The sequence below is a fragment of the Conger conger genome, chromosome 4 (genome assembly GCF_963514075.1).
Source record: "Conger conger chromosome 4, fConCon1.1, whole genome shotgun sequence".
Classification (NCBI taxonomy): domain Eukaryota; kingdom Metazoa; phylum Chordata; class Actinopteri; order Anguilliformes; family Congridae; genus Conger; species Conger conger.
In genome coordinates this window covers 45,028,171-45,050,679 of record NC_083763.1, presented here as the reverse complement: position 1 = coordinate 45,050,679, position 22,509 = coordinate 45,028,171, and the positions used below count along the sequence as shown (strand labels likewise).

At 44.3% G+C, this 22,509-nt stretch overlaps 1 protein-coding gene across 3 annotated transcripts in view; it reads right to left on the bottom strand.

The window, feature by feature from the left end:
- ryk (receptor like tyrosine kinase) overlaps nt 1-22,509 on the bottom strand; it is a 65,020-nt gene that overhangs the window by 15,983 nt on the left and 26,528 nt on the right. For 2 of the 3 annotated variants that reach the window (XM_061240340.1, XM_061240342.1), the window contains exons 4-10: nt 21,488-21,619; nt 18,404-18,466; nt 15,820-15,964; nt 13,994-14,094; nt 10,575-10,658; nt 4,967-5,092; nt 2,451-2,537 (exon numbers count right to left, since the gene is read on the bottom strand). In XM_061240340.1, coding sequence (XP_061096324.1) covers nt 2,451-2,537; nt 4,967-5,092; nt 10,575-10,658; nt 13,994-14,094; nt 15,820-15,964; nt 18,404-18,466; nt 21,488-21,619 — 738 coding nt within the window. The remainder of the gene's footprint in view (nt 1-2,450; nt 2,538-4,966; nt 5,093-10,574; nt 10,659-13,993; nt 14,095-15,819; nt 15,965-18,403; nt 18,467-21,487; nt 21,620-22,509) is intronic. The other variant, XM_061240341.1, reaches the window with a different exon arrangement.

Here is a 22,509-nt window from a genome sequence, read left to right as displayed (position 1 = left end):
AGCCCATAATTATTTGGACATTGGTACAATTGCTGTTCTTTTGGCTCTATACTCCAGCACATTGGACTGCCACCTTCAATTCGGGGCAATTCACATCAATATTGGGGGATCCGTGTAGGAAACGGCTTCTCAGCCGTTTCGGATTAGTCAGGAGTATTCAATCACTTCCTTAGTGCAGGTGCCAAGGTACAAGAAAGCTTTCAGTATCCGGTCTTCATTCTGGGCTTTTGACTGCCATTGGATTCTGTTATTGGCATTTGTGAAGACCAGAGTTGTGCCAATGAAAAACAAGGAAGCCATTATGAGGGTGAAAAAAAACATACATCGGCCAAACAATTGGCTCACTAAAGCAAACTGTTAGGAACAGTATGCATTAAGCTTCATGCGTACATGAGGCTTGTATTGGTCAGCTACTCTGGAAATAGTTGTCCAACAAAGCACTATTCCCAAGATTAATCCTCAGACTAACTTAGTCCGGGGAAATTGACAAACAGCTTGAGGATCCGCTGGTTCCTCATCGGTTTCAGACAAACTGGCCCCAGCGGGAGACCTTCGATGGCACCGGACGAGTGCAAGCTGCACATTATCGCCGAACAACCTCAAAGGACTTATTGTTTTGTGGGGCTGCATCAGCTTGTGACTAACTTTAGTCATCATATCAAGTTAGCTTGTTATTAAATACTCTTTTACTAGCATTCACAAGTATGCTAATGGTCTATAATTCTAATGTATAACACGCATGTGTCCTTTTTTTGTAACGTTATGATGTGTGTATGTAACACTTATTGTATGTTTGTATTTTAAGTGTGTATGTTTCTTAACATCTTCCATTTAACACGGTCTTATTTTTTAACTTTTGTCTAAGTTTTTATTTTTTTTAAAAGCCTAAAAACAAGGGACAGGAGTTGGAAACTAGCAAAAGCTATAAGCCCTGAATGCACAACATCAGCTACATGAATCTGGAGTGAGCTGTAATGGCACTATGCCTCTTGGCATTGTCCCTACTCAAATAAACATTACATAAAAAAATTAAGAAATAAACCGCGCCTCGCGGGTGTTGGGAGAGTACGGCAAAGGTAGCTGACTCGAGCCGGGCGTGTTAACACTGGCTTTCAGACGTGCAGTACCTCCGCTGCTTCCCACAAATAACGTCACAGAACCGATATAGAGCAATAACACAGTCAAAGTACAGGGTGAACAATAGGGTGTCATCCCAGTGAGCTGGAACATAGTCTGTCCTGGCACGAGAGCTACCCGGGGCTGTATAATTATTCAATTATTAGTTTTACCGACAGCTTTATGGCAGGGACGTCAAACTCAAATCACGGAGGGCCGCTGTGTCTGCAGGTTTTTAGTGCGTTGCTGCACGTAACCGTTTCATTTGAGTCATTGATTGGCTAAAGAGTTTGCACACCTTGTTTCCATTGGCTGCTTATCGAAAGGTAGTGCAGCCCTCAAAGACAGGAGTTTGAGCACCTGTGCTGTACAGTGCATGTGTAAATGAGGCTAAAGTGCGCAGTCACCTTTAATCGGAGGATTTTTACATCCATATCGGGTGATCCGTGTAGGAATGACATCCAATGAGGCTTGAAATTAACATTGAGCGATCCGGGAAATATTAGTATGTTTTGGAAAGTACTTGCCCTCAAGTGCACCTAAGCTCATGTTACAGTACAGACCAACCCCAAGTCAGGATACTAAGACATCTTTACTCCTTGTTTCTGCTTCTACTGTAAATAGGGGGGTGAATGGCTTAAGAGCTGCGGTGACTCTAGCTTTTGGAAGTGCTTGACTCCTGGGAACTCTCTCGCTACACTCTGACTGGCACAAACTGGCACAGCAGAAGAATCTGCCCCATCTCCTGGACAGCCCTTTTTCAAACTCCAGGTTTAAGCATTCCAGTCCGGCTACACACAGCAACAGCACGAGGCCTTGGGCTTCAGACCGCAAAAGGCATATTCAACACTGGCAGAACCTTATGCACAGCCGTCAGTGTTACTCAAGTGTGACTATGGGAGAAGAAAGAAAAGCCAGCGCAAAACATTATGTGACCGAGGCCTTGAGGCGCATTTTGCTCCCGCCGAGCCAAACACACAGGCCCACAGGCTATCGACAAAACACAGTTCACATGGCCAAACATGGGACAAGATAGGGCATAAATTCTCAAAACCAGCGCTACTCAACACGTTCTGCAGGCCGCAGTGTCTGCGGGTATTTGCTCCTGCCGTGCGCTACACCGCCTGATTTCACTGATTATTAAACTTGCTTGGTTCGGATAATAAGCCAATTAGTGAAATCAGGTGGTGTAGTACACGGTAGGAGCAAATGTCTGCAGACACCGCGGCCCGCAGGACGTGGAGTTGAGTAGCACTGCTCAAAACAATAAGCTCCCGAGTGAATCATGGGAAAACATGGCAGGTGCGGTTGAAAAGGGGCGATAAATCACAAACCTTTCACCGTTTTCACAAACACTTGTTTCTCCTTGGTGGGGTCCTTCTCGTCCAGGAGAAAGCCGTGGAAGATGCGGCCGAACGTTCCTGGGGAAGAGAAGGAGAGAGAGCTCGTTCAGCACAGGCAGGGGAGAAAAGAACCACGCGCTGCAGAAACATTACAAAGCACAAGACTGGTCCGAGCACAAGAGCTGCTTTAACACCTTGAGGGGTTAAGAACTCTAACTGGTACATTCTGCTGAACTGCAGTGGCCCTGGGTTAGTGGAAGAACTAAATCTGCTGTTACACAGAGAACTAACGCAAAAGAAGGTCGGCTTGCAACCCTACTGCGCATTTTCGACACCTGTTTGTTCTCTTCTCCCCTTGTTGCTCCAGGACAGTTGGTGGAGGGGTTTAAAAACATTTTTTTTTTTAAGTAAATAAATAAAATAAGGGCAGGATCTGAAGATGTTAGATAAGCTTTTAAGTTTATAAATGGTCATTTTTGAAAGGCGCATGATCACTTGACTTTGATTTTGAACGCATTGCAGAAGTGTCATTGCGAGCAAAATATGGAAGTTAGTTGATGACACTTTGTGAAAGATAGTTACAGATGTGAACGTTCTATAATGAGATTGTCATGACAACTGAGCCAGGGATGGGGTCAAAGTTCAATACAATTTATGTCTTTGTGATGGGCACGTCAAATCATCCATCATTCTAGGATAAACTAAAAGTCATTACCACCAACGATTATCACATTTGATGGCTGGTCGAAACGATTATACGTCGGCCAACTATAAAACGGCCTTTAGATTTCTGTGTCCCCCTCAAAGTTCACCACGAAACTGACATGGCTGGCTCACTCTGGAATGTTAATGCTCCACACGTGCACGCTCTCCTGCTAGCAGTTTTGGCAAAAGCAACCACCTCTTGCACAAGGCGCGTTAATAAGGTGTGAGGGCGGCGTGAAAGTGTGGAGACTGCTGTGGCAAACGCTGGCAAGCACGGTACAAACAAGTATGTCTCCCCCACATGCCTTCGCTTGCTGGGGATGGGGTGGGAGTCTGCACTGGATTCCAAAGTTCAGGGTGGCCCGGAGTTTCACTAGGCCTCGTTCTGTGAGAAACGTTCTGCTAGACCAGGCTGTAACATTGTGTGTTCTGCTACAGCATGCTGTAACATTGTGTGTTCTGCTACACCACGCTGTAACATTGTGTGTTCTGCTACACCACGCTGTAACATTGTGTGTTCTGCCACACCAGGCTGTAACATTGTGTGTTCTGCTACACCACGCTGTAACATTGTGTGTTCTGCCACACCAGGCTGTAACATTGTGTGTTCTGCCACACCACGCTGTAACATTGTGTGTTCTGCTACACCACGCTGTAACATTGTGTGTTCTGCCACACCAGGCTGTAAAATGGTGTGTTCTGCTACAGCATGCTGTAACATTGTGTGTTCTGCTACATGCCCTTTCAGGACAAGTCTTTACACCAGGGCTGTCAAAACTGAAAAGGTGTGGGGGCAGGTTTTTCTTTTAGCAAAGCTAGTGTCACACACCACGCCAAAGACTGGATATTAACACCTCATTGGGCGTGTGTGTGTGTGTGTGTGTGTGTGTGAGAGAGTGTGTGTGTGTGTGCGTGTGTGCAAGCAAGAATGAGACAAACTGTACAGTCGTGCCGTGCTGGCACAGAAAGTGTCCAGGTTCAGTAAGTAAAAGTCCTGTTTTATTTTGTTCCAATCGTCTGGATTTACTAATTAGCACAATTGTTCAGCCAGGTGGCTGAACTCACGAGTGGAGGGGGGAAAAAAAGCACAGCAGGACCTTTTACTTTCTGACCCCTGGACTTTCCACCTCTGGCCAGAATAAATGACGAGGCAACAGAAAAATAACACGCAAGGTTGGGAAACAAGCACATGAGCACTAGGGGGAAAAAAGATTTCAAGTCACGTTGGGGGTCAGGGACATGAGACCCTGAGTTGGGCGATTGTCACTGTCCCACTCCATCAGACTGCCGGCTCGTTCCGCTGCCCCTCTTACAAACGCGTTTTAAAGACCGCTGAAGCAAAGGGGGGATGGGGAGCCGGCTGCGAATAAGCGAGAGAGGAGGAGGGGGGGTTCTGGGAAGAGAGCCGCGGGAGGACTTTTTGATCTCTCCCAGTGTTTACCCGCCAGCCGGACCAGAGGTGGAGAAAGAGGGAAAGCGATGTCGATCGCAGTAATGTTGAGCCGTTTCTTGCGGCCAAACGGTCACGGGAGGGAGAAAAACCGTTCTCCTCGAGCACTGCCTGAAGCAGAGTGCAGCCGGTTCCCAGTGCTGGAAATAAGCTTACTGAGGCCCGGTGCACTTTAATCTCCAAAAATCTTTACCTGTGTGAAATGGCTGCGGTTTCTTCCGATTAGCTGTTACCTGGGGCAATGTTTTGGCTGTTTATTTATTTATTTATTTTAATTGAATGAAATGGCGGCCTGGAGCGTAGTGGGGAGGCTCCAGGGGAGGCTCCGGCGTGACGGCAGGAGCGACCGTACCTTCCTGCAGGACGTCTTTCAGCGTCACCCTCTCCCTGGAGATGGCGATGTCTTTGACCCTCGCCTTGGCCTCCTGCAGCGTGACGCTCCTCAGGTCGTTCTTTTCGATACGCAGCGAAGGGTAGACTGAGGAGTCGCACACAAAGACAGACACGCACGACAGACAGACAGACATTAGTAAGCTTAGAAAAAAACAGACAGAACAGTCATAACATCATTTCAGTATTACAATGAGAGCATGCAGTATAATGACACACTGCCCTGACTGATACAAGTAGAATGCGGTTCTGCTTTTTCAGTCTTCCCAATGATTTACCTTGAAAGGACTGCTTATCCCTCACTGCTTAGGGCAAGCAGCCCAGTACGGCGAAAGTTCACTCATCTTATAGCCCGCAGGCGAACGGGTGTTCATTCGCTGGGCTCGGGTACCGCGATAATTAAACCCGTCGACACGGTAGACTACAAAACAAGCAGGCGGGTAATGTCGACAGCCGTTTAGAAATGAACTGAATATGCGTGTGATAAGTTTGAGGCAAGACAACTGTATTGTGTTTTGCGTCTGGTACTTGAGGGGAGTGAAGCTAAAGCAATTTGGAATCAAAGCGTGTTGTTAATTATGCTAACATAACGGCAAGAATATGACATTCAGCCCAACAATGCTTACCATTTGCTTACAGTACCACTAAAGGATTCCTAATGCTCACTTTTGACCGACAAACTAGATGGTATCCAGCACTGCATCAAGCCTGGTTTTGAACTTCTCTGCTTCTACTACATGACCTGGCAAGCCTGGCAAGAGTGACTACTCTCTGAGTGAAGAAATAATTGATGTGCAATCCATAGAGTAAAGTCAGAGTAAAGACAGGGCGGCCTGTAGTGTAGTGGTTAAGGTAAATGACTGGGACCCGCAAGGTCGGTGGTTCTAATCCCGATGTAGCCACAATAGGATCCACACAGCAGTACACAGTAAGACCCTTAACCCTGCATTGCTTCCAGGGGAGGATTGTCCCCTGCTTAGTCTAATCAACTTGTACGTCGCTCTGGCTAAAAGTGTCAGCCAAAGGCCGTAATATAAAAAACAACAGATATAAGAGGCATCTCTGTTCATTTGCAATCATCTGAGCTGAATGGCCCTGTACAAACCTCCAGTTGCAGGTTAAAAACAGTTTATTGCTAAACGCTCTTTTCTCCATCGACAGATTAGAAGTATCTGAATTGCAAGCGCAAAAAGGGCAGCGTAAACCCAGAATTGAAAACATGAGCCTTCTGAATTTTTTTTCATTAAAGACTTCATTGGGTAAAGACGCCAGCTAACAGAACAAACCACAGCATTTGATTCAATGAGACCAATGAATGTGGCACGTCAATAACAAAACGGATAGCTGACCTAAGTTTGCAATTCTGTCTTCTACTGGTGTTGCCTGGTGTCATATAGAAAAACCCCAATAGGGTTTTATTATCTGAAGAACTGAATTCAGATTGCTGAACCAAAAGTGCAACCAAATGCGGTTTCTCAACCGCTGCTTGAGAATTAATGAGCTGCACCTCATCAACAAGGTCTTCGGGGGGGGTTTCAACGTGTTTTAATTACTTTCAGGGGTCATAAACCCATTAAAATGGGCAAAATGAGAATGCATTGATGTTTCCAAATGTAGGCCTGCTTTTTGCAGTTGAAAGACCAGCTCAAAAAACATTCTCAGAACAATCATTGCATTCACCACATTCCAAACCTCCAGGTCCAAGAAACACAGACCTCTCACCTGGGTGATCTATAGCGGTTTAACATTCCAAGCTGCTCACCGTTCATTGGCTGAGGTAAGACGGGAAGGGAGATGGGAGATTATCATTTTGTCAGTTAGATTTTGAATTTTGGCCAGGCTGCAATCACCCCTACGCACAGTGAAACATTGGACACTGGTTTAAGCCGCCAATTCTGAAAGACATCTGTTCTTCTGTAGAAAAGCAGGGTGTTCTTTTTTTAAAGGCCCCCACGCATATTTTAAGTGTCTGAGCTTTTCATATCATCCTGGAGGTTCGATTTGAATTCCATACTTATTCAAGTAAAACGATTGCTTTTTCGGTAGAAGTATGCATATTTTAGGGTCTAACTGCTATTTTTCTGAGCTGTTTGTAGAACAATTTCCCATGTGATATGACATATGTTTTTGCAGAATTATTGGATGATGTTCCTAAATGTTAAACACAGAAAGCTGACCACAGGAAGTGGAGGGGGAGGGGGGAGGGGAAATCGGGCTCTGGGGGCGGGGTGAGGGACCGACTGACAGTGGGGTCAAAAAGTCTGAGACCACAAGAGAAAATGCTTTAACACATTTAACACAAATTTTAAATTACAAATTACATTATCTGCATAATAATTGAGTGAAAGATTGAATCTTTGCGAAATTCACATGCATTTCATAATTTCTTAGTGTTCCCATTTTGTTTCAATGGTGACGTGCACTCAGGCATGGACTCCACAAATGTGTGCTAAGCCTGATTATTCATGTTATCCCAGCATTTGACAGTGTCAAATAAATGTTGAGGTCAGGTGGTTGTGAATTGTGCAGCACTCCTTGCTCTTCTTTGGTCTGCGAGTAGTTCTTGCAAAGCTTTGAAGTGACTTTAATTTGTTTCAATGTTTTTTCTAAATCCTAATACTTTCTGTTTATTGCCAGGATTACATGAAACACGCCACAGATTTTCAATGTGGTCTCAGACTTTTGGACCCCACGGTACTTTGCTGCTCTTTGCGAATGTTTTGTGGGTGTTTTGGATACTAAAATCAGAAAGTGTGGGACTTTAAAGAATTGGTTTTTATTTATGTATTTTTTAAAATCTCTTTTCCACCCTACATATCTCCCTCATGAAATAATACACCTGCTTCAGGGTTACCAACCCAAAGACTAACCACACTGCGAGTTCAGCTTTTCAATCATTAGACCAGGGATAACAAACCCAGCCCTTAAAGTCAGTCAGTAGTACTGCTGGTTCTCTTCTGCCTGATAGTCCATAGTCCAATAATGTCAGTGATTGGCCGAGATTTCAGGCAGCTGGTGCGTCAGATTTAAATCAGCTCTTGATTAGAGAGGAGTAATGAACACCAGCAGAGTGACAGGCCCTGTGGGCCAGATGGGAGTGCTCCCGGAGCGGACGTTATCGATATCTGCTGCGCAACAGCGGCCCTTCTGCGCCTTCCAGTGGTCAGACGGAGAACTGCACCAGGATGCGCATCTTTCATAACAAGGAAACGCTGAAGGCGTTACAATCTACAGAACGTAAATATCACTGCGATGCAAATGATCGATATAAAAATGGCCACATCCACATATCAGTCATGTTCACATATCTATCAGGCAGAACGTTCAAGAATTCAAGAAGGTCTCAATTGTACTGACTGAAAGGTAATAATACTATTACGTAAATATACTAAATTAATATTCTACCTAATAAAGGGGTATTTGTTTCACATTAAATTCATTCTTCACTGTTAACCAGGCATCATGTGGGTAATATCTACAAAAAAGGAGCTTCAATTTGACATTGAAAATGGCAAGCATGAATTTTATGGTGTTCAATCATAATGGGTGTTGAAGACAAGAGGCATTTTTATATAATGTACAGGCCGAACTGCAGCCTTCTTCCCTACTGTTGGAAGAACGAACGCGTCGTCAAAGGCTACACAGCATAGGGAAACCATCCAGTGCAGTCCATGGAGTTGTCAACTCTCAACCTGTACACTAATGCCCCTGTGTGCTCTATCCATGATTCACTCGCCACTCCCAGACTGTTTGCACTTCTTCTTTTAACCAAATATTCACCTGTAGGCTGTCACACATTCTTTTGTGAAGTAAAAATAATAATCTAATTTGTTATCTAGCTGATGCCTTTATCCAAAGCGACTTAGTTGATTATACTAAGCAGGGGACAATCCCCCTGGGCCCAACAGCTGTGCGGATCTTATTGCGGCTATAACCACCAACCATCCGGGGCCCAGTCATGTACCTCAGCTACAAGGCTACAGGCTGCCCCTGATCAGTGCACCAAGTTCATGCTGCTAGGTGTGGGCTTGGCTGGTGCGTTGATTGGGAGACCACCTCGGAAAACCAATCTGCTGCTGGAAGATGTTGGTGGGCCAGTAGGGGGTACTGTTCTCTCTGGACTAAAGGCCCGGACACACCAAACCGACGGTCGGCAGTCGGACGTCGGTGGCGCCCTGTCGGCCGAGTCTTTCCGGTGTGTCCCGCACGCTGACACTCCGTCGGCGTGTTTTGGAGGGCTCCGACGCCGATTCAACATGTTGAATCGGCGTCGGAGCCCCCGGAGCCGTCGATGAGAGAGAGCTCTCTGATTGGCTGTCCAGCTAGCGAATCAGTGCACGAGAACATACGTGCAACTCGGCCGTCGGCGGACCGTCGTCGCGGTGTGTTCGGCACAGCCAACATTAACGACGCGTATCGACGCGAGGCGATCTTTGTCGGCGCTCCGCGGCCGACCGTCGGTTTGGTGTGTCCGGGCCTTAAAACAGAAATCCAATCTCCAGAGCAGTGATGGGGGCACTACACTGTAGAGGAAGCTGTCCTTTCGAAGAAAACGCGTGACATTCCACGCCCACTGTCGTCACATCAGATCCCCTTTCGCGACAAGAGCAGGGGAAGTAACCCCAGGACCCTGGTGAAATTCCCACAAAAAACAGCCTACATCTGGCCGCCTGCCTATCCCTACATTAGACTCTCTAGGAAAGAGGTGGGAAATTCCAGTCCAGTCCAGATGTGTATGCAGTTTTGTTTTTTGTTTTTTTCACCAATTACTCTAAATTTAATTACGCTAAATTAACGAATTGGCTGTATACCCCAACACTTGTTCTTCGTAGATTAGATCACAGCAGAAGGTTTCATACAGGGGCACAAAAAGTATTTGCCGGTCATTCATGTCTTATCAAGAAATGTAGTTAAAATGTCAGACCGCGTAAAATGTCATGACTAATTGCGCAATTAATGCCAGAAACAGAATGCCCACCTCTGCTTAAGGCGATCCGTTTTTCCTATTTGCACATCAAGCTCTCAGCTGACCTAGCTTGTCAAGCCTTTCAGTCACAAGTGTGCCATATGGCACTCAAGCGTAACTACCATAAAACCCCACAAGTGCCATACGGCACTCTCGAACCTTATACCATTTCAACAAAAAATCATCAAAATGACTGCTATACTATTGTTTTAAGACCCTATTAAAACCCTACTAAACTGTCTCAATTTTCGCAACCGAACCAACACCCCTTGAGATTTTCAGTGCAGCCACTTCATATCGGGCTAGGGACAGAAAGGGTTAAATTAAGGTTAAGGTGCATAGTCAGTGACAGTACCACAGTGGACAGTGTAGGAGGTTCAAATCGCGGGCCGAATCACGGGAACGGCGGTAGAAACCTGTGACCTAAGCAAGGAGCCCCAGGAAAAAGTGGCCTGTTATGAGGCAATAAATTAACACGTAAGTGGGGGGGGGGGGGGGGGGGGGGGGGGGGAAGGCCCAGGAGGGTTAGTTCCGGCCGAAACCGGTCGCTTGCACTCTTTTTCTCTTGGTCTGTTCCTGGAAGAGTGCATGGGGGAGGACTTACTTTTGGCTTCGTGGGAGGGGGCGCCGGGGTTGGGGAAGGAGGCAGCAGCGAGGTGGAGGATGGGTGCAGAACCAGGCTGAATGTCTGATGGTAAGAGGAGGGGGTGGGGGGGTGATAGAGAGGGTGCTGTAAAGCTGGGTAAAATGGCAGGTGGATTAAGCGTCTCAGCTCATTAACACAATTAGGCAAGCGCAAAGGGGGGCCCCAAAGGAGTAGGAGACCAGAGGTGTAAAATCCCTGTTGAGGAAGTAAAAGTCCTTCTCAGTTTTTTGTTTGGTTTGCTTGCTGTATTTTGTTCTGTTCGTTTGTTGAATTTTGTACCGTTTGTTGCATTTTGTTCTGTTTGTTTGCTGTATTTTGTTCTGTGGTACATTGTTCCTTTCTTCATTATCACAATTATTCAGGTCTGGTGGTAGAGCAAATTAGTGAAATGGTAGAAGAAACGCACAGCAGGACTTTTACTTTCTGACCCCTGGACTTTCCACCTCTGTAGGAGACCAACTACACCTGGGCTGTCCAATCTAACATCCTGCAGGTTTTCTGCGGGTAGATCGCCAGGAACAAGATTGGGTAGGCCTTCACACAAGGAAGTAGTTTCTCTGAACACTGACACCATGCATTAGGGAGGCCAGCATACTTAAAGGCACAGGCTATTTTGTTATTCCATGTCCATGTTCAGGGATAGCCTTTGGCAGAATCTTGGGCATTTTTATATAAAGTTCAAAGATAAAGTGCAGAGATAAACATCTGGTTCATATAACCGGAAGATGTAAGACCGATATCTTTGACCTTTGCTACAAATAACTGTTTGAAATTAGATTGATTGGATTATACATCAACTTCTGGAGCCAAGTTTACATCAAAAGCAGGTTTAACAAATGCCACTGACATGGTCAAACAAGGTCTATTCCAAATTGTAAAATGATGACATTCCTTCTTGAAAATTTAATTTGTGTGTGCTTAAAAAAAAGAAATGAACTAAATGAAGGGGATGCAAACTAACTACATAGTGTCAAACCCATGTGCATACGATTTGACAGGAAACATATTTTCGTTAAATTATGCTAAATTATGCTAAAATAACTAATGTTTGCTGCTCTCATACAACATAAAATGTCATCACAGCCAAACCGGATGATAATTTAAAAATTGATTAGTCAGTAGTAGCTCCTCAACGTTTCCAGTAGGTGGCGACAAAATAGAAAACGTTTTCCACCCCAAAGTAGTCATCCTCATACTTTGCAGGTAATCTGCATCTACACCACCTTATTTCATTGCTACTGTAACACAGCACGGTACAGTTTAATATTAATATTTCAAAAAAAAAAATTGAAACAGAAATGAACAAACAAACCACAAATGACCCAAGACACCCCACATGCAAGTTAAACTTCAGTATAAAACAAAGCCCACTAAAGGCAGAAGGAATAGAGGTGAAGGAGGATCATAGGAGGCAGGAGCTCAGCCGATTGGCCACTGTTTCTACATCGCCCCAAACCCGAAAGAAGCAATCCAGGGTCAGATTTACCAATGTGTTTCCATCTGCCAAGGCTTATCACAGTCATTGTATTATTTTTTCACAGAAGACCCACAATTTAGGCAACTTCACTTCTGCCCACAAAATAAAATAATGAAGGAGCACAAACACAATGTTTCATATCTTGACAAATTGCTCAAGATAGCTTTCCCTCCGTTGGTGATCGTAGAGGATAAAACTGGGATTACACATTCCGATTAAAATTTTCCAAATATAAACTGTGAGCATAATCTCATTTTTAAAAGTGACAATTTCTTCAATGTGTAAACCACACTCGATCAAACCCACTGGTTCACAACCTACAATCTACTCCCATTACACACCTCTGCTAGCCAAAGTAAAAATACTCGGGCACAATCAGATGCAACAGTTGCTACTGCTGCTAAAAAACTCCAGGCGTCTTCTTTGGATCTCGCCAAAACACGGTGTGCTTTTTATTTTTTTTTTGAACAAAGAAATGCATTTCTTGCCTTCGTAGCTCGATGGTATAAATGATAACATGCTCTCAAGTTCTCAAAAAGCCGTTATTTCCGTGGCTGCCATCGTGGTTGTGGGAATGGGTACTGTAAGCCCTACAAATGTGAAGGGCCTGAAAATGTAACTTTGTTTTATGACATTTGGTGTAGTTTTACAATTTTTAAAATGTTTTTCAGCAATCTTAGCGGAAAGCGTAGACCGTACGTATTTGGACAGTGACACTGTATGAAAGAGCAGCAATTCCTACATGGTTAAAACAATATGGATCCAAATACCCAAATATTAAAGCTGATAGTCTCTGACCTCATATTCCTTGTTTTTAAGTCCAATGTGCTAGAGTATAGAGCCAAAAAGTAAAAATTGTGTCATTGTCCAAATACTTAAGGATGGACTGACTGCACAGTATATGTGGCATCAACAGCTAGAGGATATCAAACTTCAGCAATACTATATAAGCAAGGACTTATTAGCATTTCAATTTGATGGTGGTGGTCGAAATTTGGGAGACTGAAAGGTAAACAGACAGAAAATTCTGAAAGTAAAATAAACATGGACATTCCCTGGGAATTGGACAACGGCCGGGCTCGTTTTTGCACTTGAGTTCAAGTGCGGGGACAGGACATAGTGTACTATGTCACTCATCAACTCTACAGCAAGGACAACAGGGCCGGCTTCCACAAAAGAGTATTTTCAGCTCTTCATTGCAACCTTCTGATTCCAGTTTAGCCAATTAGACCGGCGGCAACGAATTATCTCGTTGGGCGAAGGAATGCACGTTCAGTGCCGGGGGCACGAGGGGCCAGACGTGTGACTCTGGTCGACTGGGCGCACATTCGCTCCGAGGCCGACAGGGGCAGGGGGGAAAAAAACAGCCACTGCAGCCTGAGGTTAGAGCACTTTCACGGCGCTTTTCAGAGCCTGACAGAGTACCGCAAGCTAAAGGCAACAAACCGTGACGGTCAAACGTTCCCCTGCCACGAGGCAGGACGTGATGGTGTCGAGGCACGTGGCCCGGTAAGGAGGGAGCCTGTCCCCAGAACGAACGCTCCTCCAGCAAGGGACAGGCAGAGGACACAGCATCCCCTTCACGAGCTCAGCCGCGGAAAAGCCAGCTTATCCGTCCGTGAGGCCAAGCGAAAGATGCAAGCCATTTCCCAAACTCAAAGCCTGTTCACATTTACCATGTACACACAGACCAACGCAGGCGGACGACATGAGAAACCCATCAGTGCAGAGGCTTGCAAGGGAAGAAATGCATCCAGCCTGACTTCCTCCTCTGATAGGGGGAAGATCTCTCCATGTTTTAAAGGGGAGTGGGGGGGGGGTTCACATGCAAACATTGGTAAATTGTGAAGGCGCGTGTCACAGGTGGAGTAACACGTGCGTGCGTCTCGCTGCTCCTTACTGGTGACGGGGGTGGCGTTGTTAGGGGTGTCCGCCCTCAGGTACTGAGTGGTTTGTGTGGATGGCTGAGACAGGCCCTGGGAGCTCCCACTGTCACTCACGCTGAAAGACAATAATAATAATAATTTCTCTAACTACTGTAATTTCTCTAATTGTAGTTGTCTTGGTATGGTAGTTACAGACTCAGCCTACCTATCTTGGGTACTAAACATACATTCATAGCCTAACAACCAGTTCTATATGCATTGTTTGTTGTACGACCTTGATATGCACGTATTTTTACGTTGTTCAGATAAAAGTGTCTGCTAAATGAAATGTAATGCAATAAAATAACAAACTTTATTTATAGACCACGTTTCGAAAACACTGTGCCATTCGATGTGCCGTACAGAACAACGGGGGGTCGTTTGTCATGCACCGTACCCACACGAGTCACACTAACACACCCACACTCCGCCATCAGGTCAGCACCCCGCCCGCTTCTTCCGTAAACGACTTCCCTTTATACAAGCGGAGTCATCCTAATGCAATTTCAAAATCCGGGCGTCTACGAGGAGAAGGGCCCTCTTTGTCAGGAGTGGCTCCGACAAGCGGAGAGTCTGAGGGGTGATGACACAGCTCGACAATAGAGCCTCAGAGAAGAGCAAACACCACCGTCTGTGTTGGAGCCTCTGTCTACGGATTAGCCGGACAAATCCTGTTACGCACCGTGTCTAAATAATGGGATCTCTGTTAAACCCACTGAGGGAGGGAGGACAACCCTGTTTGTTCCTTCATCTAATGAGCGTGGCCAGAGATCATCTTGGGTGCGTGATCAGACTATTTGCGAATGTGCTCATTTAATTTCACCTCAAATAACACATCAGGAAAAAAGGAATGCCTGAAGACTAATGGGAAGGCTTTCCTGGTTTTCTCCAAAGTCACATATGGAGGATTTGACTATTGAGGACCTCTCTGGAAAATGAGAATGGAGCACTCACAGATTTCAAGCCTTCCTTCAATAATAAAAAGAAATGTTTCTCTGATATAGCTGAATAAAGCCTTTTATGAAGTTAAATGAAAATGTGGTAACTTTCCTGGGTTCATAAAATAGGGGACAGACTTCTGCAGACCTTGAAGGCAGAAGAATTTAGTGGCTTGTGTTTTAAAATATGTACCTTGTTTCTTTTAACCGGAGCATGTTTATTTACTAATAAGTTGAAGGTATTTGCAAAGAAGCACCAGACCAGCTCAACATCTGGAATGTTTACAGTATATTGGTGATACATTGGGGATAAATTAAGATTTCTGCAGATTTACTTAAGTGGGTTGCAAAGCAAGTGACACAATTTAATCACACTCAAATAATATATAAATGAGGCAAATATGAGTAGACGTGTACTGCAAACCAAAAACAAATAAAAACATCAAGCCAACCATGTTACAATATTCAAATCAACACAGCTGGAACAGGTCAGGTACAAAGTGCTATTTTGGGCCACATGCAAAATCTAAACCGCAGCTCCCAGCAGTCAGTGGGTACCTCGGTGGGGTTCAACAAAACGTGTTAACCCTTTGACTACCATATGGCACTTAAACATAACTATCTTAAACTCCCAAGACTGCCATATTGCACTCTTAACCTTATACCTTTTCAAGCAATCGAAATGACAGCTATAACTATTGTTTTGAGCCCCTATTAAAAAAGACCCTACAAAATTCTCAACCATAGCCAAAACCCCATTGGATTTGGATGAAGCCACTTACTGGGCTTGTGACTGAAAGTGTTAATCGACACCCCGCAGACCGGTTTTCGGGCGGTGGCTGGGTCACCGTGGCAACACTCACCTGTCCTCCATCTCCACCCTCTTCATGCTGTGCAGGTGGAGCACCGCCAGGACGATGGCCACCAGGAAGATGACGGCACAGCACACCCCCACGCTGATGTAGAAGACCCGGGTGGAGGTGGTGGGGGCCGGGTTTACGGTCTCAACTGCCGGGGGGGGAGAAATGAGTCACGGGAGGCTCGAATGACTGAAAACAGCCAAATGATGGGATGTAGCTTAGCCAGCCAATGCCAATTCCAGGAGGTTGCACCACAGCGCCTCATGGATTTTTCTATTTTTCTGTGTGTTGGTAGACAATTATGAGATAGAAAATTCATGAAAACTTCATACTCCATTTCATTTTCCCGGTAGAGCGATTTAAAGGTTGTCGCAATGAAGAACGTGTTGCGGCATGAAATGTTATATTTACAGTCCATAACTTCGTAGAGAAAAGCCCTAAATCTGATGTAAATTTGTATGTAGGGATACGTTTGTATGTAGAATTCATATCTGAAAACTCACCCCAGAAAACATGCATCCACTCCATATTTTCCACTAAAAATTTACTTTCTTTTATTTTTTATTTTTCAATTTATGAAATTGCTTTCCGGACCGGTCTAATGTGTTAAAAATGGCCAAATTGAATATCCCATGGGCCATATCTCAGGAAATTTTATTAGTATCATGTTTATCTTTATGACTAGAAGAAAGTACTCTCAGATGACTAATTTACAAATAAAATGACACCAAATTTTTTTTACTTATGACCACTAAAAATTGGTCCCCAGTGAAAACGATTGCATTTTTGGGGCTAAATAATTCAACAGAAGCAGAAGTCTTCTGAGGCCAGATATGAATTCTACATACAAAATTACCAAAACTGACAGATTTATGATTTTCCCTACAAAGGTATGAACCTGTAAATACAAAATTTTTTGCCATGATGCGTTCTTGGTGACACCTGGCGGAATTCAAATGGCTCTACTGGAAAAACAAACGGGAGTATGAAGCTCAAATTTTCAGGGGTTCTAGATCGCATCATTATCTATACAGTATGTGAGCAAAAGAGTTACAGTAAAGGTTACAGTAAAGAGTATGTGGGCGTTTCAGTCAACTATGTCTGAAATGTATTTTGCTGTAATCCAACATAATAAACATGCACACACAGCATTTCTAATAAAAGGGACGGGGAACTCCAGGCACGGGGAACCCCGGGCTCAAGATCTACCGGGCTTTGCCCAGCCTTTCAATCTAATCTATTAATTTAAGACACTTCTTGGATCGGAAGTCAGCTCACCTAGGTTCCAGTGCACAGCTCCTAATTGAAAAAGGACTCTCAGAATCCCCTAAGGATCAGGGTCTCGTTTTGTGGTGTAAAACAGGCGAGGCCTGGCGTGGTCAAGTGTGAATGGATACCCCAGTGGCATGGTTCACACCAATTAGGGCGGTGAGAAAACCAGCAGAAAGGAAAAGTCCAAGTCATTTTTTGCTGTTTCTGCTCAATATTGTATATAACCCCGGAGGGAGGGAGGGACTCGTCACAAGCAATGCTTAATTTGCTCTCAGTGGGGCTAAATTGGCTCAGCATTCCCAAGGGAAGGGGGGATGAGTGGAGGGGGAAGGAAGGATGGATTGAAAGCACACACACACCCCCCCCCCCCACACTGCATGAGCGAGAAGTCATGCGGACTCCCCCTGCACCCCGCAAGCCCAAGCTTAATGGGAGCTTCTGATTCATGCAGCTTACCCAAGTGTAACTGCGGCAGAAAAAAGCCAGGGACTCCATTACGGCTCAACAAAAGCCCATCGCCACTTGACCCAAACTCCAGCCGGGCCCAGCAAGTGTGAACGTCATACTGCCTTAGCAGCACACTCCAGAATGCTGTCCTGAGCACATCTTGATCGAATCCGGGGCCACAGGAAACGTGAGTCACGGCCCTGGAAGGAGCCGGGGCAGAAACGGAAACACTCGAGGAGCAAGCGCCCCAGAGACCTGCCGGAGGTGGATCGGTCCTTGTGGCTAATTGGCCAGGGAGGCCCAGTTTGAGTGGGGTGTCGATCCACTGGCGTCAGAGTGCTCTGTAATCAGTTCCACTCCTCTGTTCGCTTGGGTTCTGGTGCGGCTGGTCTGCTATTCCCTCCCTTCATTACAACTCTGTATCCTGCGCCTTCTGTCCTGTGTTCACCACCAGTGTCACGCGCTGATGTCATGAGAGGCAGCTCAGAAACAAAGATGGAAAAATCCAGGTTGAGAAAGTAAGTCCTCCTCAGTATTTTGTTCAAATCACTTGGGCCCTTGAGCAAGGCCCTTAACCCCACGTTGCTACTGCTCCTAAGTAGCTAGGATGCAGACGACAAAATTACCCCACAGGGTTCAATAAAGTTTCTTATGTTAATCAGCACAATTCTTCTGCCAGGTGCAAAATAACTAATTCGTGAATTAGCTGGCTAAGATAATGAGTGGAAGAAACACACGGCAAGACTTTCCAACCCTGAGACTGCAGGCCATGTGGAGAGAAGAGGGAACGAGGTAAAAGGCTTGACATGTCGCCTGTAGAAATCATGGGAAAGCTTTGTGTGGGAAGACGACGGCCCTAAAGACTTACACATCGGCCTGTTCAGGGTTTTGTTTGGAAACGCGGGGACCTTGGGATCCGGTTGCTCAAGTCCTGTAAAGAAAACAAGCAGGAAGGGGGGGCAGGAAGAAAGGGTCAGAAAATGGGCTTTGGTGGCACATCACGCTACCAACAGAGGAGAGCTACTTTCAGGAAAAATCCATGCTCAACATTTTTAGCTAAAGGTAAAGCGAGGCTACATGTTTTGGACATTTGTGCCTTTGTCTGGTGTTGTATGCTGAGACTGTCTTGTATACCTTCATATGTTGCCATCATAGGTGTACGAGCTAATTACTGTGGAACTACCAATCACAGCCTCCATTTTCATGTACGGCATTTAATATTTGAGTACTTAAAATGATATATAGAAATTTTGCCATTTCAGCCTTTTTTGTAAAAAATAGGAGTGTAAATACATTGTATTGGGTTATGTATTAAGCATGTATTAAGCATCAAAATTTGAGAAAGCAAATGCATTGCAATATTGACATATCAGTCTACACATTTCCATCTATTCCATCTATAGAGATGAAATGGGTGGTGTTCAATTCATTACCAGACTGAGCTATTGGGTCCAGATCATTTATGACATCAAGAGGGACCTGACCAATGAATGTTTTCGCCTCATTGCATATCATTCTCATTGATATTTGTAGCATGAGCTATGTGCCAGCACAGTGGTTCAGTGGATAACACCGTCGCCTATCAACAAAAAAGGTCCTGTGTTTGAAACCAGACCAGGGCCGTTCTGTGTGTTTCAGATCTTAATCCCTCTACCAATCGCAACCCTCGCCCAGACTCCTTCTCCAATAAAATTTAGTTGTGGGTGGTACATTGTAGGAAGAGTTGAGGAGGGACACGGGCTGGTGAGGTGGTCCGGACCACACCCAAACAATCCTGCCATTGTTTTCAATACAGATTTAGTGTCCAACTTGAAATGCGTGTTATTAGTGATTTACATAACTTTGAAGAGATATTTGGGTGGATCTGTAGTGGATACATCCCTCTGTGATTATTTATGGTTATTAAAACATTTTCCAGATGCTTTACAGCCACTTTAAGGAATTCTGTAGCTACAATGCACTGTACAGTAAGATAAGACTGCCGTTAGCATACACCATTTCACTGATGAAAGTAATATGCCAATATTTGAATCTTCACAGCTTGCATAAAACCTTTAGATACAAGCACCCATTTTAACATATCACTCACCCACATAGATGTACAATCCATTTCTATTTAAAACGTATCCAAAAAGCTTTTCAAAAAAGCTTTTACATAGAAGGAATTAAATGCAAAGTTGATAGATCTTGTGACAAACCTCAAGAACATTTCAATAATCCTGTAATCGGTGCAGCTTGATGATAAAAGTTCTTAATTAGCAAATAACAAAATGTTTTTTTTTCAATAAAAGCTTTTCAGAGATTCACACTGATATACACTCAGTGAGCACTTTATTAGGTATTTATTAGACTTATTGTTTAGACTTAAGTCTTCTGCTGCTGTAGCCTATCCACTGAGAGGTTTGACGTTGTGCGTTCAGAGATGCGCTTCTGCATACCACTGTTGTAATGCGTGGTTATTTGGGTTACTGTCACCTTTCAGTCAGCTTCGACCAGTCTGGCCCTTCTCCTCTGACCTCTCTCATTAACAACTTGCTGCTCACTTGATGTTTTTGGTTTTTCGCACCATTCTGAATAAACCCTAGAGGCTGTTGTGCAAGGAAAACCCAGGAGATAAGCAGTTACAGAAATACTCTGGCACCAACAATCATTCCATGGTCCAAGTCATTTAGATCAAATCTTTTTCCCATTCTGATGGTTGATGTGAATATTAACTGAAGCTCCTGACCCGTATCTGCAAGATTTAATACAATGCACTGCTACCGCAAGATTGGCTGATTAGATAATCGCATGAATAAGTAGGCGTACATGTGTTCCTAATAAAGTGCTCTGTGAGTGTATGTAAGCCGGGTGGAGGACCTCAACGATAAGCCAAGAGAGGTTTTACAGCAACCCTTAGAGGCCCCTAATCAACCAACATCAAGCAGTGTGACCAGATTTACAACAAACAGCCATCTGCAGAAGACACACAATTCAAAGACCTTTAGTTGGGCCCTAAAATGGTTTCCTGACGCATAGTGAAGTGTAAATAATGGAAGCCTTACCAGCAGCTTGGACCTCACAAATGTATTCAACGGCATATTAGATGCTAATGAGCTTTTTTTTTCCCCAAGCAGCTAATTTGGCTCATGCACTCAAAACTGGGCAGCAAAGTTTTAGTAGGCTTCCTCCTTGGAGCATGTGACACAGGCCGAGAGCATCAGGGCCCTTATAATTATCTCCACAAAGTTGAAAATAGTGACAGCCGGAGACAAATGCTGCTCCATTTCCTTCTGTAACCCTTTCATCATTCCCAAATTGCCCCGGGGGTTTCACTGCACTGAGTATTAAACAGTCTTTTCAGAGGGTATGTAGACACGCACACAGACACACACCATTACTCATACAGACACACACACAGGCAGGCGTGCACACACTCACGCACGCACGCACGCACGCACGCACGCACACACGCACACACGCACACACGCACACACGCACACACGCACACACGCACACACGCACACACGCACACACAGTAGAGTGAATAATGTTCTGCTTCAACACACTGGAACCCTTTGACCTTTGCAGATGTATTACACATGGACATGTTAAAAAGATCTTGTTCCCAGATGGTGGCATAAAACAGATTTTATTTCAACCAACTAATCCGGCCAATTTGTGCATTATTAATTCCGCAGAACATTGTGGGACTAACAAGAGCCAGGCTTCACCCCTTTTTGACCCTGTATACGGGGAAGGCACAGGTTTTTGACTACATTCTATCATCTTAGTTGAAGCATTTTTCCGAACATTCTCGCCATGGTGGCTTCAAGTCTTTCAGGAAAGGCATCGTGCACAGATTCACCGCACTACACAGTGCCCAGGCGCGACAGTAGGAAGCACAAGGAACGCCCTCTGCAAATCCAAGTGAATATATTAATCTTCCAGATTTCCCTACAGGGGGACTTACGCTTGTAACATGTTTTCCTCCGTTTGAAGTTAAGGGCTGTGAAGTTGTTAGCCTGGATGGTCAGATTGAGTTGCATCGTCACGATCACCTCGGCGTCCATTTTCCCCAAACAGAAGAGATCCACTCGGAACACTGCGGGGAGAGAGGACAGAAGGCTTCCCAATAAGTTGGGAGTTCAGCATTCCAATATGCAATATATACAGCAATGCTTCAAAAAAGTGCCTTTTCTTCCAATTCTGTAGCTCTCCAATGCTACATTTTATATCAAACCACCAGCACCAAGCAGCTTTAAAATGACTCATAATCATTTCTTTATGTGGACATATTGTCCCCACTGACAAACTAACCATGACGACACTGCAATGGACACAGTGGAATTACAATTCAGTTGTTAAATTATTGAAAAATGACCTATGAGAATTTTCAATATCAGTGTTTGCATTCCAGTCCAAAATGAATGTTTCTTTATTTCGAACATTAACATAAAAACATTTTGAAAATAATAATAAGTACAATACACAATACATTAAAAACATCTTAAAACAAAAAGGAGAAAAAAAACATAACATAATAAAAACATAATAATGTACAATATTAATCATAATTACAATAAAAATAATAGTATTTGACAAGACAAGATCAATTACCCAGTACAGGTTTTACTAGTAATCTGCAACGCAATCTCCTGCTGACCTTTAGCCATGCTGCGATGTGCATGAGAATAATGCTGATGTTGGAACAGTCGCCTTACCCTCTGATCACTCCTTTCTGTTTAAGCCAAATTATAATATTAATTATATTAGGTTAATTTAATTCCTTCAGTTTAAATTCATTAAGCATAAATTAAAATAATGTATAAAAATAGTGAACATGGAGGCTTGCATTGTGTGATTATGAAGATAAAACCCAAATTATGTGCTTAATAAAAGTAGTGTGCAAATATTTGGCAGTAGAAATTCTCTATTTTGTTGCTGTGGTTTCATGAGTAAGGTTGGTTTGAGCTGAGGATTCATGAGTGATGT